Source organism: Macaca thibetana, chromosome X (assembly GCF_024542745.1).
Source record: "Macaca thibetana thibetana isolate TM-01 chromosome X, ASM2454274v1, whole genome shotgun sequence".
Taxonomy (NCBI): domain Eukaryota; kingdom Metazoa; phylum Chordata; class Mammalia; order Primates; family Cercopithecidae; genus Macaca; species Macaca thibetana.
The window spans coordinates 59,673,432-59,695,096 of record NC_065598.1 but is presented as its reverse complement, the minus strand read 5'-3'; the positions used below and the strand labels follow the sequence as shown (position 1 = coordinate 59,695,096).

The 21,665-nt window shown below is 38.4% G+C and overlaps 2 protein-coding genes across 6 annotated transcripts in view; one reads left to right on the top strand and one right to left on the bottom strand.

Moving 5' to 3' along the window:
* The window catches only part of LOC126946535 (endogenous retrovirus group K member 25 Env polyprotein-like), a 162,774-nt gene that overhangs the window by 38,457 nt on the left and 102,652 nt on the right, over positions 1-21,665 (top strand). For 2 of the 5 annotated variants that reach the window (XM_050776972.1, XM_050776971.1), the window contains exon 2: positions 19,553-19,613. The exons of the other annotated variants lie outside the window; for them this stretch is intronic. The gene's annotated coding sequence lies outside the window, so the exon portion shown is untranslated. The remainder of the gene's footprint in view (positions 1-19,552; positions 19,614-21,665) is intronic. 5 annotated transcript variants of the gene reach the window in all.
* On the bottom strand, positions 12,833-20,399 carry LOC126945786 (cAMP-dependent protein kinase type I-alpha regulatory subunit-like). Its single transcript, XM_050775862.1, is given in 3 exon segments — positions 12,833-15,724; positions 15,727-16,156; positions 20,169-20,399. Coding segments are annotated over 3 exon segments (1,512 nt in total). The 3' UTR covers positions 12,833-14,873.

The following is a 21,665-nucleotide window of genomic DNA, read 5'->3' as shown; positions in this document are numbered from 1 at the left end:
GTAGTATGAACATTTTAACAATATTGATTCTTCCAATCTATAAAGATGGAATATTTTTTCATTTTTTAGTGTCCTCTTCAATTTCTTTCATCAGTGTTTTATATAATTTTTATCATAGATATCTTTCACTCATTTGGTTATTTTAACTTTATGTGTCTGTTGTAAGTGGATTTACTTTTTAAATTTCTGTTTTACATTGTTCACTGTTGGCATATACAAATGCATCTGATTCTTGTATGGTGATCTTGTGTCCAGCAACCTTCTTGAATTTATCAGTTCTAATAGTTTTTTTTTTTCTTTCTGGTGTCTTTAGGTTTTTCCAAATATAGGATCATATCTGCAAACAAGGATAATTGTATTTCTTCATTGCCAATTTGGATGTCTTTATATATTTATCTGGACTCATTGCCTTACTTAGGACTTTCAGTATTATGTTGAATAATAGTGGTAACAGTGAGCATCCTTGTCACATTACAGATCTCAAAGGAATGGCTTTCAGTTTTTTCCTCATTCAGTAATGACACTAGCTGTGGGTCTATTGTATATGACTTTTATTATGTTGAGGTATGTTTCTCCTATTCCCAGTTTTTTGAGGGTTTCTATCATGAAGGGATGTTGAATCTTATCAAATGACTTTTCAGCATCAACTGAAACGATCACATGGTTTTTATCCTTCATTCTGTTTATATTACATTGATTCATTTGTGTATGTTGAACTATCCTTGCATCCAAGGGATAAATCTCACTTGGTCATGATAAATGATCTTTTTAATATATTGTTGAATTCAGTTTGCTAGTATTTTGTTGAGGATTTTCACCACAATATTCATCAAAGATATTGGCCTGTGTTGGTTTTTTTCTTTATATGTCTTTGTCTGGTCGTGGTATCGGAGTAATACTAGCTTCATACAATGAATTTGTAAGTATTCCCTCCTCCTCTATCTTTCATGATAGTTTGAGTAGGATTGGAATTAGTTCTTCTTTAAAAGTTTGATTGAATTCAGCAGTGAAGCTATCATGTCCTGGGCTTCTGTTTACTAGAAGAATTTTTATTATGACTTTAATCTCATTAACTGTTATTGGTTTGTTCAGGTTTTAGATTTATTCCTGGTTCAATTTTGGTGGGTTTTATGAGTCTAGGAATTTTTAAAATTATTCTAGATTTTCCAGTAGTTGCTTATAGTAGCCACTAATGGTCCTTTGAGTTCCTGCAGCATCAGATGCAATGTCTCCTTTGTCATTTTTGATTTTATTTATATGAATATTTCTCTTTTTATTAGTCTGGATAAACTTTTGATGATTTTTTTTAACTTTTCAAGAAACTAGGGTTTTATTTTATTTTATTTTATTTTATTTTATTTATGATACTTTAAGTTCTAGGGTACATGTGGATAACGTGCAGGTTTGTTACATATGTATACATATGCCATGTTGGCATGCTGCACCCATCAACTCGTCAGCACCCATCAACTCGTCATTTACATCAGGTATAACTACCAATGCAATCCCTCCCCCACCCCATGATAGGCCCCGGTGTATGATGTTCCCCTTCCCGAGTCTAAGTGATCTCATTTTTCAGTTCCCACCTATGAGTGAGAACATGTGGTGTTTGGTTTTCTGTTCTTGCGGTAGTTTGCTGAGAATGATGGTTTCCAGCTGCATCCATGTCCCTACAAAGGACACAAACTCATCCTTTTTTATGGCTGCATAGTATTCCATAGTGTATATGTGCCACATTTTCTTAATCCAGTCTGTCACTGATGGACATTTGGGTTGATTCCAAGTCTTTGCTATTGTGAATAGTGCCACAATAAACATACATGTGCATGTGTCTTCATAGCAGCATGATTTATAATCCTTTGGGTATATACCCAGTAATAGGATGGCTGGGTCATATGGTACTTCTAGTTCTAGATCCTTGAGGAATCGCCATACTGTTTTCCATAATGATTGAACTAGTTTACAATCCCACCAACAGTGTAAAAGTGTTCCTATTTCTCCACATCCTCTCCAGCATCTGTTGTTTCCTGACTTTTTAATGATTGCCATTCTAACTGGTGTGAGATGCTATCTCATTGTGGTTTTGATTTGCATTTCTCTGATGGCCAGTGATGATGAGCATTTTTTCATGTGTCTGTTGGCTGTATGAATGTCTTCTTTTGAGAACTGTCTGTTCATATCCTTTGCCCACTTTTTGATGAGGTTGTTTGTTTTTTTCTTCTAAATGTGTTTGAGTTCTTTGTAGGTTCTGGATATTATCCCTTTGTCAGATGAGTAGATTGCAAAAATTTTCTCCCATTCTGTAGATTGCCTGTTCACTCTGATGGTAGTTTCTTTTGCTGTGCAGAAGCTCTTTAGTTTAATTAGATCCCATTTGTCAATTTTGACTTTTGTTGCCATTGCTTTTGGTGTTTTAGACATGAAGTCCTTGCCCATACTTATGTCCTGAATGGTATTACCTGTATTTTCTTCTAGGGTTTTTATGGTTTTAGGTCTAACATTTAAGTCTCTCATCCATCTTGAATTAATTTTCGTATAAGGAGTAAGGAAAGGATCCAGTTTCAGCTTTCTACTTATGGCTAGCCAATTTTCCCAGCACCATTTATTAAATAGGGAATCCTTTCCCCGTTTCTTGTTTTTCTGAGGTTTGTCAAAGATCAGATGGCTGTAGATGTGTGGTATTATTTCTGAGGACTCTGTTCTGTTCCATTGGTCTATATCTCTGTATTGGTACCAGTACCATGCTGTTTTGGTTATTGTAGCCTTGTAGTATAGTTTGAAGTCAGGTAGCGTGATGCCTCCAGCTTTGTTCTTTTGACGTAGGATTGTCTTGGCAATGCAGGCTCTTTTTTGGTTCCATATGAACTTTAAAACAGTTTTTACCAATTCTGTGAAGAAACTCATTGGTAGCTTGATGGGGATGGCATTGAATCTATAAATGACCTTGAGCAGTATCGCCATTTTCACGATATTGATTCTTCCTATCCATGAGCATGCTATGTTCTTCCATTTGTTTGTGTCTTCTTTTATTTCACGGAGCAGTGGTTTGTAGTTCTCCTTGAAGAGGTCCTTTACATCCCTTGTAAGTTGGATTCCTAGGTATTTCATTCTCTTTGAAGCAATTGTGAATGGAAGTTTGTTTATGATTTGGCTCTCTGTTTGTCTGTTACTGGTGTATAAGAATACTTGTGATTTTTGCACATTAATTTTGTATCCTGAGACTTTGCTGAAGTTGCTTATCAGCTTAAGGAGATTTTGGGCTGAGACAATGGGGTTTTCTAAATATACAATCATGTCATCTGCAAACAGGGACAATTTGACTTCTTCTTTTCCTAACTGAATACCCTTGATTTCTTTGTCTTGCCTGATTGCCCTAGCCAGAACTTCCAACAGTATGTTGAATAGGAGTGGTGAGAGAGGGCATCCCTGTCTTGTGCCAGTTTTCAAAGGGAATGCTTCCAGTTTTTGCCCATTCAGTATGATATTGGCTGTGGGTTTGTCATAAATAGCTCTTATGATTTTGAGATACGTTCCATCAATACCGAATTTATTGAGCGTTTTTAGCATGAAGGGCTGTTGAATTTTGTCAAAGGCCTTTTCTGCATCTATTGAGATAATCATGTGGTTTTTGTCTTTGGTTCTGTTTATATGCTGGATTACGTTTATGGATTTGCGAATGTTGAACCAGCCTTGCATCCCAGGGATGAAGCCCACTTGATCATGGTGGATAAGCTTTTTGATGTGATGCTGCATCCAGTTTGCCAGTATTTTATTGAGGATTTTTGCATCGATGTTCATCAGGGATATTGGTCTAAAATTCTCTTTTTTTGTTGTGTCACTGCTAGGCTTTGGTATCAGGATGATGTTGGCCTCATAAGATGAGTTAGGGAGGATTCCCTCTTTTTCTATTGATTGGAATAGTTTCAGAAGGAATGGTACCAGCTCCTCCTTGTACCTCTGGTAGAATTCAGCTGTGAATCCATCTGGTCCTGGACTTTTTTTGGTTGGTAGGCTCTTAATTATTGCCTCAATTTCAGAGCCTGCTATTGGTCTATTCAGGGATTCAACTTATTCCTGGTTTAGTCTTGGGAGAGTGTAAGTTTCCAGGAAATTATCAATTTATTCTAGATTTTCTAGCTTATTTGTGTAGAAGTGTTTATAGTATTCTCTGATGGTAGTTTGTATTTCTGTGGGGTCAGCAGTCATATCCCCTTTATCATTTTTTATTGCATCTATTTGATTCTTCTCTCTTTTCTTCTTTATTAGTCTTGCTAGCGGTCTATCATGTTTGTTGATCTTTTCAAAAAACCAACTCCTGGATTCATTGATTTTTGGAAGGTTTTTTGTGTCTCTATCTCCTTCAGTTCTGCTCTGATCTTAGTTATTTCTTGCCTTCTGCTAGCTTTTGATGTGTTTCTCTTGCTTCTCTAGTTCTTTTAATTGTGATGTTAGAGTGTCAATTTTAGATCTTTCCAGCTTTCTCTTGTGAACATTTAGTGCTATAAATTTCCCTCTACACACTGCTTTAAATGTGTCCCAGAGATTCTGTTATGTTGTATCTTTGTTCTCGTTCATTTCAAAGAACATCTTTATTTCTGCCTTCATTTCATTATGTACCCAGTAGTCATTCAGGAGCAGGTTGTTCAGTTTCCATGTAGTTGAGCAGTTTTGAGTGAGTTTCTTAATGCTGAGTTCTAGTTTGATTGCACTGTGGTCTGAGAGACAGTTTGTTATAATTTCTGTTCTTGTACATTTGCTGAGGAGTGCTTTACTTCCAATTATGTGGTCAATTTTGGAATAAGTGTGATGTGGTGCTGAGAAGAATGTATATTCTGTTGATTTGGGGTGGAGAGTTCTGTAGATGTCTATTAGGTGTGCTTGCTGCAGAGATGAGTTCAATTCCTGGATATCCTTGTTAACTTTCTGTCTCGTTGATCTGTCTAATATTGACAGTGGGGTGTTGAAGTCTCCCATTATTATTGTATGGGAGTCTAAGTCTCTTTGTAAGTCTTTATGGACTTGCTTTATGAATCTGGGTGCTCCTGTATTGGGTGCATATATGTTTGGGATAGTTAGCTCTTCCTGTTGAATTGATCCCTTTACCATTATGTAATGGCCTTCTTTGTCTCTTTTGATCTTTGATGGTTTAAAGTCTGTTTTATCAGAGACTAGGATTGCAACCCCTGCTTTTTTTGTTCCCCATTTGCTTGGTAGATCTTCCTCCATTCCTTTATTTTGAGTCTATGTGTATCTCTGCATGTGAGATGGGTCTCCTGAATACAGCAAACTGATGGGTCTTGACTCTTTATCCAGTTTTCCAGTCTGTGTCTTTTAATTGTTGCATTTAGTCCATTTACATTTAAGGTTAATATTGTTATATGTGAACTTGATCCTGCCATTATGATATTAACTGGTTATTTTGCTCGTTAGTTGATGCAGTTTCTTCCTAGCCTCGATGGTCTTTACATTTTGGCATGTTTTTGCAATGGCTGGTACCAGTTGTTCCTTTCCATGTTTAGTGCTTCCTTCAGGGTCTCTTGTAAGGCAGGCCTGGTGGTGACAAAATCTCTAAGCATTTGCTTATCTGTAAAGGATTTTATTTCTCTTTCACTTATGAAACTTAGTTTGGCTGGATATGAAATTCTGGGTTGAAAATTCTTTTCTTGAAGAATGTTGAATATTGGCCCCCACACTCTTCTGGCTTGTAGAGTTTCTGCCGAGAGATCTGCTGTTAGTCTGATGGGTTTCCTTTTGTGGGTAACCTGACCTTTCTCTCTGGCTGCCCTTAAGATTTTTTCCTTCATTTCAACTTTGGTGAGTCTGGCAATTATGTGTCTTGGAGTTGCTCTTCTCGCAGAGTATCTTTGTGGTGTTCTCTGTATTTCCTGAATTTGAATGTTGGCCTGCCCTACTAGGCTGGGGAAGTTCTCCTGGATGATATCCTGAAGAGTGTTTTCCAACTTGGTACCATTTTCCCCTCACTTTCAGGCACCCCAATCAGATGTAGATTTTCTTTTTACATAATCTCATACTTCTTGCAGGCTTCGTTCATTTCTTTTTCTTCTTTTTTCTTTAGGTTTCTCTTCTCGCTTCATTTCATTCATTTGATCCTCCATCGCTGATACTCTTTCTTCCTGTTGATCGAGTCAGTTACTGAAACTTGTGCATTTGTTACGTATTTCTCATGTCATGGTTTTCATCTCTGTCCTTTCGTTTATGGCCTTCTTTGCATTAATCATTCTAGTTATCAATTCTTCCACTCTTTTCTCAAGATTTTTAGTTTCTTTGCACTGGGTACGTAATTCCTCTTTTAGCTCTGAGAAGTTTGATGGACTGGAGCCTTCTTCTCTCATCTCATCAAAGTCATTCTCCGTCCAGCTTTGATCCGTTGCTGGCGATGAGCTGCGTTCCTTTGCAGGGGGCGATGCGCTCTTATTTTTTGAATGTCCAGGTTTTCTGCCCTGCTTTTTCCCTATCTTTGTGGTTTTATCTGCCTCTGGTCTTTGATGATGGTGATGTACTGATGGGGTTTTGGTGTGGGTGTCCTTCCTTTTGTTAGTTTTTCCTTCTAACAGTCAGGACCCTCAGCTTTAGGTCTGTTGGAGATTGCTTGAGGTCCACTCCAGACCCTGTTTGCCTGGGTATCAGCAGCAGAGGCTGCAGAAGATAGAATATTGCTGAACAGCGAGTGTACCTGTCTGATTCTTGCTTTGGAAGCTTCCTCTCCGGGGTGTACTCCACCGTGTGAGGTGTAGGGTATCGGTCTCCCCCTAGTGGAGGATGTCTCCCAGTTAGGCTACTCAGGGTTCAGGGATCCACTTGAGCAGGCAGTCTGTCCCTTCTCAGATCTCAACCTCCGTGTTGGGAGATCCACTGCTCTCTTCAAAGCTGTCAGACATAGTCGTTTGTATCTGCAGAGGTTTCAGCTGCTTTTTGTTGTTGTTGTTTAGCTGTGCCCTGTCCCCAGAGGTGGATTCTACAGAGACAGGCAGGCCTCCTTGAGCTGTTGTGAGCTCCACCCAGTTCGAGCTTCCCAGCTGCTTTCTTTATCTACTTAAGCCTCAGCAATGGCGGGCACCCCTCCCCCAGCCTCGCTGCTGCCTTGCTGTTAGATAGCAGACTGCTGTGCTAGCAATGAGGGAGGCTCCCTGGGCGTGGGATCCTCCCGGCCAGGTGTGGGATATAGTCTCCTGATGTGCCAGTTTGCTAAGATCCTTGGTGGAGCGCAGTATTGGGGTGGGAGTTACCCAGCTTTCCAGGTGTTGTGGGTCTCAGTTCCCCTGGCTAGGAAAAGGGATTCCATTCCCCCTTGTGCTTCCCAGGTGAGGGGATGCCTCGCCCTGCTTCAGCTCTCGCTGGTCGGGCTGCAGCAGCTGACCAGCACTGATTGTCAGGCACTCCCTAGTGAGATAAACCCAGTACCTCAGTTGAAAATGCAGAAATCACCAGTCTTCTGTGTCAGTTGCGCTGGGAGTTGGAGACTGGAGCTGTTCCTATTCGGCCATCTTGCTCCGCCCCCTCCGGGTTTTTTTTTTTTTTTTTAATTGATTTTTTTTTTCTTTTCTCTTTTTGAGATGGAGTTTCACTCTTTTTGCCCAGGCTGGAGTGGAATGGCGCAATCTTAGCTCACGGCAACCTCTGCCTCCCGAGTTCAACAATTCTCCTGTTTCAGCCTCCTGAGTAGCTAGGATTCCAGGCATACACCACAACGCCAAGCTAATTTCATATTTTTAGTAGAGATGGGGTTTCTCCGTGGTGGTCAGGCTGGTCTCGAACTCCTGACCTCAGGTGATCCACCCACCTTGGCCTCCCAAACTGCTGGGATTACAGGCGTGAGCCACCATGCCCAGCTGCATTGATTTTTTTTATTTTAATTTTATTTATTTATTTTTTGCTCTAGTCTTTATTAGTTCTTTTATTCTACTAATTTTGGGCTTGTTTCCTCTTGCTTTTCTGGTTTTTTAAAGATGTATTGTTAGATTGTTTACTTGAAATTTTTCCTCTTTTTTGATATAGGCACTTAATAGCTATAAAAATCACTCTGAGTACTGTTTTTGCTGCTGTATCCCAGAGGAGTTGATATGTTATGTTTCCATTGTCATTTATTTGAAGAAATTTTTCAATTTCATTTTAATTTCTTCATTGACTCACTGGTCATTCAGGAGCATATTGTTTAGCTTCCATGTATTTGTATCATTTCCAAAATTCCTTGTTATTAATTTGTAGTTTTATTCCATTGTTTTCAGAAAAGATGCTTGATATTATATCATTTTTTTTAATGTTTTAGGACTTGTTTTTTGACCTATCATATGGTCTGTCTTTCTCAATAATCTATGTATATTCTGCAGCTCTTAGATGAAATGTTCTGTAAATATGTGTTAGATCCATTTGATCTATAGTACAGATTAAGTCCAGTGTTTCGTTGTTGATTTTTCTGTCTGGAGTATCTGTACAATGCTGAAAGTAGGGTGTTGATGTATTCAGCTGTTTTTGTATTGGGGCCTATCTCTTTAGCTCTAATAACATTTGTTTTATATATCTGGATACTCCAGTGTTGGGTGCATATATATTTAAAATTGTAATTTCCTCTTGCTGAAATGACCCCTTTATCATTATATAGTGAACTTCTTTGTCTCTTCCTGTAGGTTTGTCTTGAAATCTCTTTTGTCTGATATAAGTATAGTGACTCCTGCTCTTTTTTGGTTTCTATCAGCATGGAATATCTATTTCTATCTTTTTATTTTCAGTTTAATTTTGTATTTATATGTAAAGTTTGTTTGTTATGGGCAAAAGAATAATGGGTCTTCTTTTTTTACCCATTCTGCTAGTTTATGACTTTTGATTGGAGGGTTTAGAACATTCCTGTACAATGTTATTATTGATAAGTAAGGATCTACTCATGTCATTTTGTTGTTATTTTCTTGTTGTTTTGTGGTCTTCTTCCCTCTTTCTTTCCTTCCTGTCTTTCTTTAGTGAAGGTGATTTTCTCTGGTGATATGATTTAGTTTTCTTGCTTTTTGTTTTTTGTGTTTCCACTGTAGAATTTCTGGTTTGAGGTTACCATGAAGCTTGCAAATACTATCTTATAACCCATTATTTTAACCTGATAACAACTTAACAGTATTTGCGTAAATAAGCAAACAGAAAAGGTGCTAATAAAAACTCTGCACTTTAATCCCATTCCCTTAGTTTTTAAACTTTTTATTGTTTCTATTTGTTTCTTGTTGTACTCACTATGTTTGGAAAAGTTATTGTACTTATTATTTTTTATTGGTTCGTTGTTTAATCTTTCTACTTAGGATGAGTAGCTTACATACCAGTTACAGTGTTATAGTATTCTGTATTTTTCTGTGTACTTACTATTACCAGTGAGTTTTACACCATCAGGTTATTTCTGTTTGCTCATTTAATTTTTTTTTCCTTCTGATCGAAGTACTCCCTTTAGCATTTATTGTAGGAAAGGACTGGTGTTGATGAAATCCCTCAACTTTTGTTTGTCTGGGAAGGTCTTCATTTCTTCTTTATGTTTGAAGGATATTTTTGCCAGGTATACTGTTCTGGGATAAAAGTTTTTTTCTTTTGCATTTTAAATATGTCATGCCACTCTCTTCTGGCCTATAAGAGTTTTCCACTGAAAGATGGGCTGCCAGATGTATTGGAACTTCATTGTATGTTTTTTGTTTCTTTTCTCTTGCTGCTTTTAGGAACCTTTCTTCATCCTTGGCATTTGGGAGTTGGATTATTAAATACCTTGAGGTAGTCTATTTTGGGTAATATCTGCTTCGTGTTCTATAACTTTCTTGCACTTGAATATTGCTATCTTTCCCTATGTTTTTGAAGTTTCTTGTTGTTATCCCTTTGAATACTATTCCTACCCTCCTCTCTTTCTCTACCTTCTCTTTAAGGCCAATACCTCTTACATGTGCCCTTTTGAGGCTGTATTCTGGATTCTGTATGTGTACTTTGTTTTTTATTCTTTTTATTTTTTATCCTCTCTGTATTTTCAAATAGCCTGTCTTCAACCTCCCTAATTCTTTCTTCTCCTTGATCCATTCTGCTATTAAAGGACTCTGATGCAGTCTTCAGTATACCAATTGCATTTTTCAGCTCCAGAATATTTGCTTGATTCTTTTAAATTATTTCATTCTCTTTGTTAAGTGTGTTAGAACTCTGAATTTCTTCTTTGTGTTGTCTTGAATTTCTTTGAGTTTCTTCAACACAGCTATTTTGATTTCTTTGTCTAAAAGGTCACATTTCTCTTGTTTTTCCAGCACTGGTCCCTGGTGCTCTATTTAGTTTACTTGGTGAAGTCATGTTTGCCTGGATGTTGTTGATACTACTAGATGTTCTTCATTGTCTGGGTGTTGAGGAGTTAGGTATTTATTGTAGTCTTCACTATTTGGATTTATCTGTAGCCATCCTTCTTGGGAAGGCTTTCCAGATATTTGAAAAAAGCTTGGATACTGTGATGTAAGCTGTTTCTGCTGTAGTAGGCATCCAAAGCCCAGTCTTCTGTAGTTCTTGCAGTCTTGTAGAGATACTGCCTTGATGGTTTTGGACAAGACCGGGGAGAATTCTCTGGATTACCAGGCAGAGACTCTTGTTCCCTTCTTCTACTTTCTCCCAAACATACAGATTATCTCTTCATTCTTAGCCACCTAAAGCTGGGGCTGATGTGACACAAGCAGCCCTGTTGCCACCACCACCATGACTGTGCTTACTCAGACCTCAAGCCAGCACAGCACTGGGTGTCACCCAAAGCCTGCTGTAACCACTCCCTGGCTACTGACTATGTTCTTTCAAGGCCCTGGGGTTCTACAGTCAGTGGGTGGCAAAGCAGCCAGGCAGACATAATTCTGGGTTTGAGTCCAGTCTCCACCATCTTCCAGCTTTATGATGTTTCCTTTCCTTCAGGGAAGCAAGGTCGCCCAGGCCCTGGGTAGGTCCAGAGGTGCCATCTGGGAGTCAGTGACCAGAGTCAAAAAACTTCAAAGTCTACCTGATGTTCTATAGTACTGAGGCTGAGCTGGGACTCAAACCACAAGATGCAGTACTTCCCACTCTCTTTCTCTTTCCAAAGGCAGAGGAGCCTCACTTGGTAGCTATCATTCTTAGGCCACAAGGAGTACTGCCAGAATACCTCTGATCTTCCCTTAAGAAAGTTAGCTTGTGGTGATTTCTACCTGGCCTGGGACTCACCATTCAGAGCAGTGGGCTCCCCTCTGGTCCAAGACAGATCCATAAATGCCATCTAGGAGCAATGTTCTCGAATCAGGGACCCCAAGAGCCCACTTGGTGCTCTAAACCCCTGTGGCTATCCTGGTACCTAAGGTGCAAAAATAAGTCCCTTTTTCTCCCTGCTTTTCTCTAGCAGAAGGGATTTTGCCCCATAGCCACCACAGCTGGTTATGTGCTGAGTCCCTCCCAAAGCCAGCGAGTATCAGAGGCTCACCCAAGGTCCTCAACATAGTACCTGGGTATCACTACTGATTATTTAGAGCCCAAGGGCCCTTCAGTTAGCAGGTGATGATTGCTGCCAGAACTGAGTGTTTTCCTTCAAGACAGCAGGATCTCTTCTGACCCAGAAATGTCATCTGGGAGCTACAGCCTGGAACAGGGGACTCTCTGCTCTTATTGGTACCCTATCCTGCTGTGGCTGAGCTGGTGCCCAAGATGCAAAACAAAGCCCTTCCTACTCATCCCTCTCCTCTCCTCAAACAGGAGGAAAGGGTCTTTTGGAGCCATGAGCTGTACAGCCTGGGGTAGGGGAGGAGTGATGCACTCCATTGGCTGCCCCAGCTGGTGTCTCAGTATTTCATGAGCGACCCCAGTCCCCTGTCTTTGGGCCAGGTTCAGCAATAGCTCTCTCCTAAGACTTTCAGTCCTTATGGCCTACAATGCCCTTCAAGTTTACTTGGAGACATAGAGCACTGTGGGCCTTGGTGGAGAGGTTTGTGGGAACTCAAGTTCTGATCACTAGGATTGGTGATTTCCCTTTGGCTAGGGCTGATTTAAATGCTCCCTGCATGTGCGGGCATCAGCTGAGTTTGTTCCAATTTTCCTTTTTGCTCTAAAGGACAGCACTGAGTTCAATGCCTCACAATTGCTGTGTTCTTTCTCCCTGACCCCAAGAAGCTCTCTGCACCATGCAGCTGCTGCTGGGGGGTAGGGGAGGGTGGGCGTCAGTGATTCAGGGCTGTTTTTTCTATCTTCAGTGCGTCTTTCAGCAATATGAAGTTAACACCAGGTACTCTGAGTACACACCTGAATTTTATTTTCTATGAAGGTGTTTTTGTGTGTGTGTAGATGGTTGTTAAGTTGGTGTCCTTGCAGCAGGGATGATCAGTGGAGCCTTTTATTTTGCCATTTTGTGCCGCCTTCTTTTCTGTTGTTAGATATGTATTTATAAAAATTGTATAAACAGCTGTATGCCTTAGCAAATATGTATCTCTACCAAATTAATTATTTATAATCTTTTACATGTAAATTAATAAAGATTAAACCAAGTTCTAAGGAAATTATCAACGACCTATAAATCTTTACAAAGATCTAATTATATATTTCTTTTAAGAATTTAAATTATTTCATCTCTTTTTACTACTTGACCTACCATTAAGACAATCTATAATAAAAAAAAGTATATTAGCACACATGGTATAATCAGACTGGTAATCAGGAAGCAATACAAAACGGTCCTTTGGCCATCTATATTTTCTAGAGCAGTAAATCTCATAAATTCACTTACCAAGCCCAGGAATAATGACTGTTAAAAGCCTTGAATATCAACTAAGACAAATTACGCCAATTCTGATTTCTCATATACACAAAGATAAAGCTTTAGATGTGATCATTGTTTAATGTAGACTTATCTTTAAATTTTTTAATTAAAAACTACAGAAGGGAGTAAACAGCAAGCCAAATGATTTAAGAGTAAAACTCACATAGAAAGCATTATATGTGTCTAAATATACATGAGCATGATTATATACATACATGAAACTGCAATTTTATGGCATTCTAAGTAACTCATTTAAGTACATTTTGGCATTTAAACAAAGATCAAATCAAGCTTTAAGCTTGTAAGAACATAATTTTCATTTTTAATTTTTTAAATATAAAAAGGTAGCCAAACACAAAGTACAGATCAGAAAACCCTCATTTAATATAGATTATTTTGGAAATTAAAAAATTTGTAACATGGTGGCTTTCTTACCCACCCTAAAATGTACATAAAGCCTCTTCCCCAGATTTATACTTCATACTTAGTAACAACCTAAAAGTTTTTCAAATGTATGAAAAAAATCTACCATGACCAATTTAAATTACCTAGGAAAAGGCAGGAGAGGGGATCAATATTCAGACTCAGTTAGTTGCACACAGATGGAAAAATGCTTTCAGTCACTCCCAAATATAACCCTACATTACCTTATATATAAATCACAACAAAAATAAAAGTGCCTACATTACAGAACTGTGAAAGTTTGTTTAAAAAAAATAATAAAAATAAACTGTTGGGTATCATTGGAATAATGTAACACGTAAGGCTGGAAAATACTGATACTGAAATAGAGTTAAGACTCAATACACAAGTTTACTTTAAAAACGAAAGGAAAGAAAGAAAGAAAAGTTTGCCAGAGAAATAAATGCTAGATAGGAAAGCAGGACTTTCAGCAGGATAGCCTTTTAGACCAATTTGAAACAACACAGACACATTACACCCTACCATCAACCCACCAGAAATTCTGAAATAAAAAGGAAAAAAAGACTAAACCAAAGTAAAAAACTTCTTCCAAAATCTCATGCCCCAGTGAATCTCACAGGGAAAATTCCCGACACTGAACTTTGTCCGCCTGCCATTTCTCCCTTTAGCAGCATCACCTCTTTTCTCGGTTAGGATGTTTGCTCCATCTGTATCTAGTCATAGCAAATCCAATCTCCTGGAATCAGTTTAATAAGCAGAGGAGATTATACTGGAGTCAGCTGAAGGACATACTTTAACCAAAAGTTCTAAATTAACAACCAAGATTGCAGACCTCAAATTCTTATTCTCAATTCAGCATCTGATCAATTATTTGGCACTAGCTGGATAAAGGTCTTAATCGAAATTTGTGAGCCGAGGCAGATGTAGTTAAATACTAACCAATATTTGCAGTCTATGAGTTAGTTTCAAACTTAAAAGGCAGGTATAGATAGCCACACTTAAAAGTATTTCAGAATTGGAGAAGAAACATTAATAACAACATATAAATAAAACCAGGCAGATTAGCTTGGCAAACAAAAATTCTGGAAAAAAAATTGAACCAATCATATCTCATTGATAATTAGCAAAAATGGGCATTTTTCCACCCTTAAACTAGTTTAATCACAGGCAGATGTCTTTCTACTATACTAAGATTTTCTATATCCATTTTCCCTAATCTTTAGAGCTTGATGAGAAACCATTTATTCTACAAAGAAATACAGCATATATGGCCACAGTCTAAATATGCTTAGAACTGGAAAATTATGTCACTTAAAAAAAAAAAATCTTGCACTGTTACATCATTACTCTATGGTAATTCAATAGGTGCTGGGATCTGCCCTCACCAAAAAGCATGGCACTCACTGCCCAGGGTGAATACTAACACTGCACAAAGAGAAGCAGTAACAGCAAAGTCTCCATAGAACTCTTTCTATTTATTTAACTGTGTATGAGCATTCAGTTAATGCTCCAAATTGAAAATAGTGCAATAAAAGCAACTTTCAATATATAAACAGACAGGAAGCTGCGATGCCAGTGGCCACTTGGCACTGCAAGTAGGGAAAATAAAGCAGTCTGCATGAGTGAAGCATGGATTGGGGAGAGGAGAAAAGGGAGGCACAGGAGGCAGATTTCAGACAGACAGTGACACAAAACTGTTGTACTGCTGGATGTTTCGTTTGAGGATGTCTGAGCATGGGCCAAGAACACATTCAAATCTAGGTCGGTCCAGCTTAACGCACTTCAAGAGGCCACGAGCAACGACTGTGGCAGCACGAGGACGATTCATCAGTAGTGCAATTTCACCAAAATAATCAGAAGGCCCCAATCTTCCCACTTCAACAAACTCTTCATTTTCTGAGTGACGTTGTAGCACAGCAGCTGACCCCTCTAAAATAATGAAGAACTCATCCCCTGGTTCTCCCTGCACCACAATCTTCTGCCCATCTTCAAACTGCACTGGTTCCAATGCATCAGCTACCGTAAGACGTTCCCACTTGTCCAGAGACTCTAGAATAGAGACTTTACTGAGGAGTTCCTCATACATCTTCCGCTTTCTCAGTGTGCTTCCCATGAGGATTCTTCTATAGCTGTCTTGGTCGATGCCCCACAATTTCACATTTGTCTTTGCTTTGACAGTGGCTGCTCTAGGTGTTCCATAAATCAAAGCAAGTTCTCCAAAGCTCCCTCCTTCCCCAACACTAGTTGCCCATTCATTGTTGACATAGACATCTGTCTCTCCTTGATCAATCACATAGAAGTTATCCCCTTCATCACCTTGCTGAATCACAGTCTCTCCTGCGATAAAGGAGACCGAAAACATGGCATCAAAAATATCACTTCTCTCATTATCATCAAGATGTGAAAACAGCACATTCTTCTCAATGGCTTTGGCTAAAGCAGCCATCGTCTTGTAATCTTTTGGTATAACCTTTCTAACATATGATGTGGCATCTTCCTCCGTGTAGACCTCAGCGCTAATAGCCCTCGTCGCCTCCGACCTTTAACCACTGGGTTGGGTGGAGGAGGAGAGATCTCATCTTCCCTTGAGTCTGTACGAGTGCCTGCTTTCTGCAGATTCTGAATCTGTTTTGCCTCCTCCTTCTCCAACCTCTCAAAGTATTCCCTGAGGAATACCATGGGTCTCTCAGGTCGAGCAGTGCACAACTGCACAATAGAATCTTTGAGCAGTGCTTGAATGTTATGCTTCTGGACGTAGAGTTCACATTCTTGAAGGCTGCGTGCCTCCTCGCTGGCGGCAGTACTGCCAGACTCCGTGGTTCTCTGGGGACGGGCAGCGGCGGGCACGAGGCTGCGGGTGCGAGGTGGCGGCGTACCGAGCTCCCTCAGCGCTTTGCTCCCAGCCCCGCTCCACTGTGCGATAGGGGCTAGGCGACAGCTCCACCGGAAACGGCCCTAATTATATATTTCTATGTCTCTTCACTGTCCCCTCACTCATACGTACTTCCTAGCCTTTGGTATCTATCATTCTAATCTCTACCTTCTTAAGATCAATTTAGTAAAGTAGTGTGACTATAGTTAACAACAATGTATTGTATATTTCAAAATAACTAGGAGACAGGACTGGAAATTTTCCCAATACATATAGATAATAAATGAGGTGATGAATACCTCAAATACCTTGACTTGATCATTACACATTATATACATATAAGAAAATATCACATGTACCTCGTAAATATGTACAAATATTATGTATCGATAAGAAATTAAAGTTTAAAACACCTTTACAAATTTTATGTTACATTATACATATACATGGCCCAGTGTTTTTTCCATGTAACTATTAATGGGCCATGAGAATTGGGAACATAAATAGGCCTTGAACCCACATAATTCCGAGTTTGAGTCCAGTCTCCACCATCTTCCAGCTTTATGATGATTGCCAGGTTATTTAACATTTCAAGACCTCAATTTCATTGTCTACAGAATTGGAACAGTAATACGCACCTGATAGTCTTGTTCTTTGGGTATTTATAGTATTCTATCGAAGGCAATGAGCTATTTAAATTCAGAATACTGCCATTACTGTATTTGGAGGGTTGTTGTTTTTGGTTTTTTTGTTTGTTTGTTTTTTCTGGGTTTTTTTTTGTTGTTGCTATTTTATATTACATTGCAAGAATTATTTTGTTAATTCTTTTCAGTACACAGAGAAAGCAGATACTTGGTAATCTTTACAAGGACAGGATGGATGGCCATCTTTCTGATCACTCTATCTTTAGGGCCAAGCATAGTGTCTGACTCATGACAGATACTCAGTATTTTTGGACTCAACAAATGAAAAAGCATTTATGCATTTTGCCTTTAAGTTATAATTCAGCAATTTAGAACAATTGTGAAATGCTCAGATTAGTACAACAAGTGCATCTTATAATGCTTTGTAGTACAGGAAGTTTTAACAGTCTTGAGTGACTAGAGCAAACTTTTAGCAAAATACTACCTAGTGGAAGTTTCACTGAGTCATCCTGAACATGCCAGCAGGCTAAGCTCTGAATAGCAGGTCATTTATATATTGGCAAATTTCTAAATATTAGAAAATCTTGAAAATCTCTAAGCCTTGTGGATATTTTAAATTTTAATTTACTTAAGAAATACAGCATCTTGGGCTGGCTAGGCACTGCAGAGAAAGATGAGTAATCTGAATAAGCTAGTAACATAGAAAGAAAGAGCAGACATCCAGTACCAGGTTATAGATGCTACATTGAGGTTTGAACAGGTTGCCAGGGAAGCCGAGGGCAAGAGGTATAATCTTACACTTGGATGAAGTGTGGTATCCTGGGGTGTGGTGAAGTGACAGAATAGTGCCAGGAAATGTATCTTAGAGGTGTCAACCGTTGGAGCTGGGTTATGAAGGATAGCTAAGATTTAGTAACTAAAATGAGGATGTCACAGGCAGAAGAAACAATATTTGAAAAGCCCTGGGTTGAGAGAAAGAATGCCATATTTTGTAAACAACAAGGCATCTATATAGGTGGATTTTAGATTAAAGGCATGTGGAGAAGAGGATGAATTAGGCCTAATATATCAGGTTCAGGAGTTTGGATTTTATTTATCAGGGCATAGTGAAAATAACTGTACCTTTGTCCTGATACATGCTTTGGGTCTCCAGTATATGTATCACTTATCAAACTGAACTGTAATAGACTGACATTTTTAGGCCTAGATTACTATGGTTTGTAGGACCAATGTGATTTACATAATGCTCCCTAATTTGTTGCAATTCTGTGACTTTGATCTGTGACTATAATAATTATCATGTTTTGCACATGTATGTTTATTGAAGCACTATTTAAAATAGCAAAGACATGGAACCAATCCAAATGTTCATCAATGATAGACTGGATAAAGAAAATGTGGTACATAGAAACCATTGAATACTATGCAGCCATAAAAAGGAATGAGATCATGTCCTTTGCAGGAGCGTGGATGAAGTTGGGAGCTAACGCCCTCAGCAAACTAACACAAGAACAAAAACACAAACACCTCATGTTCTCACTCGTAAGTGGAAGTTGAAAACTGAGAACACATGGACACAAGAAGGGGAACAACACACACTGGGGCCTGTAAGGAGGGTGGTGGCTGAGGGGAGGGAGACCATTAGGACTAATAGCTAATGCATGTGGGGCTTAAAACCTAGATGACCAGTTGATAAGTGCAGCAAACTACCATGACACACATAACTTGTATAATAAACTTGCACATTCTGCACATGTATCCTGGAACTTAAAGGAAAAAAATGATCGTGTTTGTATCCTTGCTTTGTGCTGTAACCTTTCACAGCTTTTAGTGAGCCCACTTTGGTAACCCCTCTCCCAACTTTCTAAATTATGTTTTCTATTCTGCTATATACTAACAAATTAAATCATTAAACTTGCTAGAATTATGTGTGAATTAAGACTAAGTTCCATGTAAAGATATAGAGTACCTTTGCTACCATGGGTCTGCTCTTGTCCATGGCAAACAATGCCAATTGATCATAGTTTCTATTCTCATAGAGTCGACTTAAGACCTCAAAATTTCTTCTTAACACAGCTCTGTGTTTCAGGCAGCTATTACCTAATTAGTAGAAGTTGTTAAGAGTGATTAACTCCAGTTTTTATGACTAGTCTAAGAACTCTCTTTTGAGTACATTTTGTGAGTCTGAACGCAGGAGCTATTTGATTTCACAGATTTTCTTTGTTGTTTAATTTTCGTTTCTCAGCTATGGTCACAGAGGTGAGAGTGTCAGAGAGTGCAGGTATTCCTGCTCCAAGCACTACATGTTCATGCACTTTAATTGCTTAAATTATTAAGTAGATTAAACTTTTAAATTAAAGCCTGGCCTACCAACAAAACTCCAGGCAACCAAAGGATTTTATGAGCATTCTTGTGATTTGGTCTAGGAGAAACTGGTCTGAGCATCACAGATTATTAAAACTTCGAAGTCCCATAAAATTACTATCTAATTTTACTCCACTAATTTTATGGATGTGAAAAAAGATGACCGGAGAAGCTAAGTGACTTTCTCAATATAACACAGTGAAATCAAGCCTAGAGCCCAAGGAACTCAATTTTATAAAATCCTCTGTGTACACCTTCAGAATAGAAAAGGTAAACTCTAGTTAAAGTGAAATTATTCCCAAGCTGATTTCATACTAGACTCTGAATTAATGAGATTTTATTGTTTAGAAGTGTAGAAAATTGGACTATGTTTTCTTACCTTATGCAAATATCACTGACTGAAGTTATACGACAAAATGTTTTAAATTTGGGCTCCCTGCATTTTCTCCCTGCTCTAATTTGTCTTTCCAGGGGAGCTGAAGGAGATGTTGAAGACATCCTGCTTTCAATAAGCCAACTGGATCCTCCTGTGGTTAGTTCACTTAACTTTCTGTCTGAGGCTCCAACTGTCCCCTTGACATTGTATTGGCACAGTCTCCATTATATCATATCTCAGACTCAGTAAATTGAATAAAAATATTTTATTGGTTGATTTATAGGAATAAGCAACATATCCCTGAGTTGTCAGAAAATACTTGCAGTTGAAATTGTAAAAGATTGATATTTTATAGAAAACATTGTTTACTATCTCTCTGGGCACTAGGAAACATCCCTTAAAAAGGATAGTTTGCCCCTGTCTAAAACCTCTGTTTTGTTTTCCCCTGCGACTAATTTCTTGAGGTCGTTTTAGAAGTCCTGATCGTTATAATTGTTAATGAAATGTTTAAAATGTATGTGTAATTGTGTATTGGTAAGAGTTAAACATATATATGGAATGCCAATTTTTGCTAAGAAGCTTTTTTTGAGATTACCCAGTAACAGCAGATGTTAGGCATGCTTGCCTGTAGGTAAAATATGAATGCTTTAAAGTACTTGAATTTACTGTTAGCATGAGCACCTAAAATATGTAAAAGTGATTGACTCCCGCCTTCCCTGGATCCACATCTCTTCCTAAACGATAGAATGTAAGCTGCCACTGTGCTTCAGTTAAAATGGGGGCAGTCACTTTAACAGAGCCTTGTGTCCTGATTGCAGTGGTATGTGGCTGCTGTACTCCAACTGGTGGGGCCCTTGCCCTCTCATGCAGGGAAACAGATGACCCAGGGGCTAGAGGTTTTGGATACACATTCTCCTTGTTCTCCGCATATTGTGCCAACATTTAGGATTAAAAGTGTGTGATGGTGTGTTTCCTTCTAAAATTCTCTATCTCTTCTTTGAGAGTCTGGAACTTAGGGTGGCGAGTGTTAGCAAAATAGAGTATATTTGCTTTTGTTCACTCAAGATTTAATACAGAGGAAATTTAATCTTCATACATTTTGTTTTCACATAACTCTAAATGGATTCCTTTGAGCTAGAATTGGCAGCTGTTTCCTGATGTGTAATGGAAGCATATGCACCTTAAAGAGGATTTAGAAAGGAATCCGATGATATGAGGAAGATTCCCATTAAACAAAGTGAAATTTGACCATACATCATTCATAGTATTTCATGAGGTAGAAAGAAAATATTGTTGAGAAGAGACCAATGTAGTAGCATAACATATTTTACAGAGTAAACTTTTTAGGTTATTATCATGAGCACTCTTACTAAGTGAGAGTAATGCAGACTTAAGAACGTTTCTCTTATTATTCTTAATTAAAGACTAGTGACAGCACTAAGGCTGATGGCGAACAAAGCAAAAATATCTAGTATTGCAATGTATTTTTTCCTATCCTTTCTTCTCTTCATTCCATCATTCTGAGTTACATGGATCTTATGGAATAACATGATGGAGTAATGAAGGTCATCATGGGAGCCACAATTTATTGCTTAAATCAACTTAGAGCAGAATCATTGCAGGATTTGCCAATGTCAATATCCATGTCTTTAGTTACCATATATTAAGTTATAATGTCAGTGTCTTGAATTATTTAAGGTATGGAAGAAAATTCAGCTGAAATTTGCTAGAAAATGAGTTGTGTTGGAAAGAGACTGTAGAGACAGGCAAATGGAAGAAGAAAGCTTCTGTGCCCCCACAGAAAGCGACTGAAAAGTATTAGCATGAGCAAAAGTTCCTATCTAATATTATATGCTTTCCTTTGCTCCCAGGTAAGGTCCTGCTGTTTTGAAAAGGTTCTTTCCTTACCCTTGTCTTGCATACATAAAAAACACTGCCTTTTTTTCTTGACTGTCCAGAATGGTTGATACTGTTTTTAAAAGACTCTTTGTCCCCTTAGTTTTATCTTTAAAGTCTTTCAAGCTATTGGCAACTATACCAGATTTTCTATATACTGTTTTGTAGTGCAGTTTTTCACAAAAAGAAAGAAAGCAGCTTGATCTTTTTGGACTTGAGGCACTGGTGAAATGTTCCTGAAGACATTTATGATATAGATACCCAAAAGTAGTATTCAGATTAAAAGGCACTCACCACTAATTAAATCTGGAT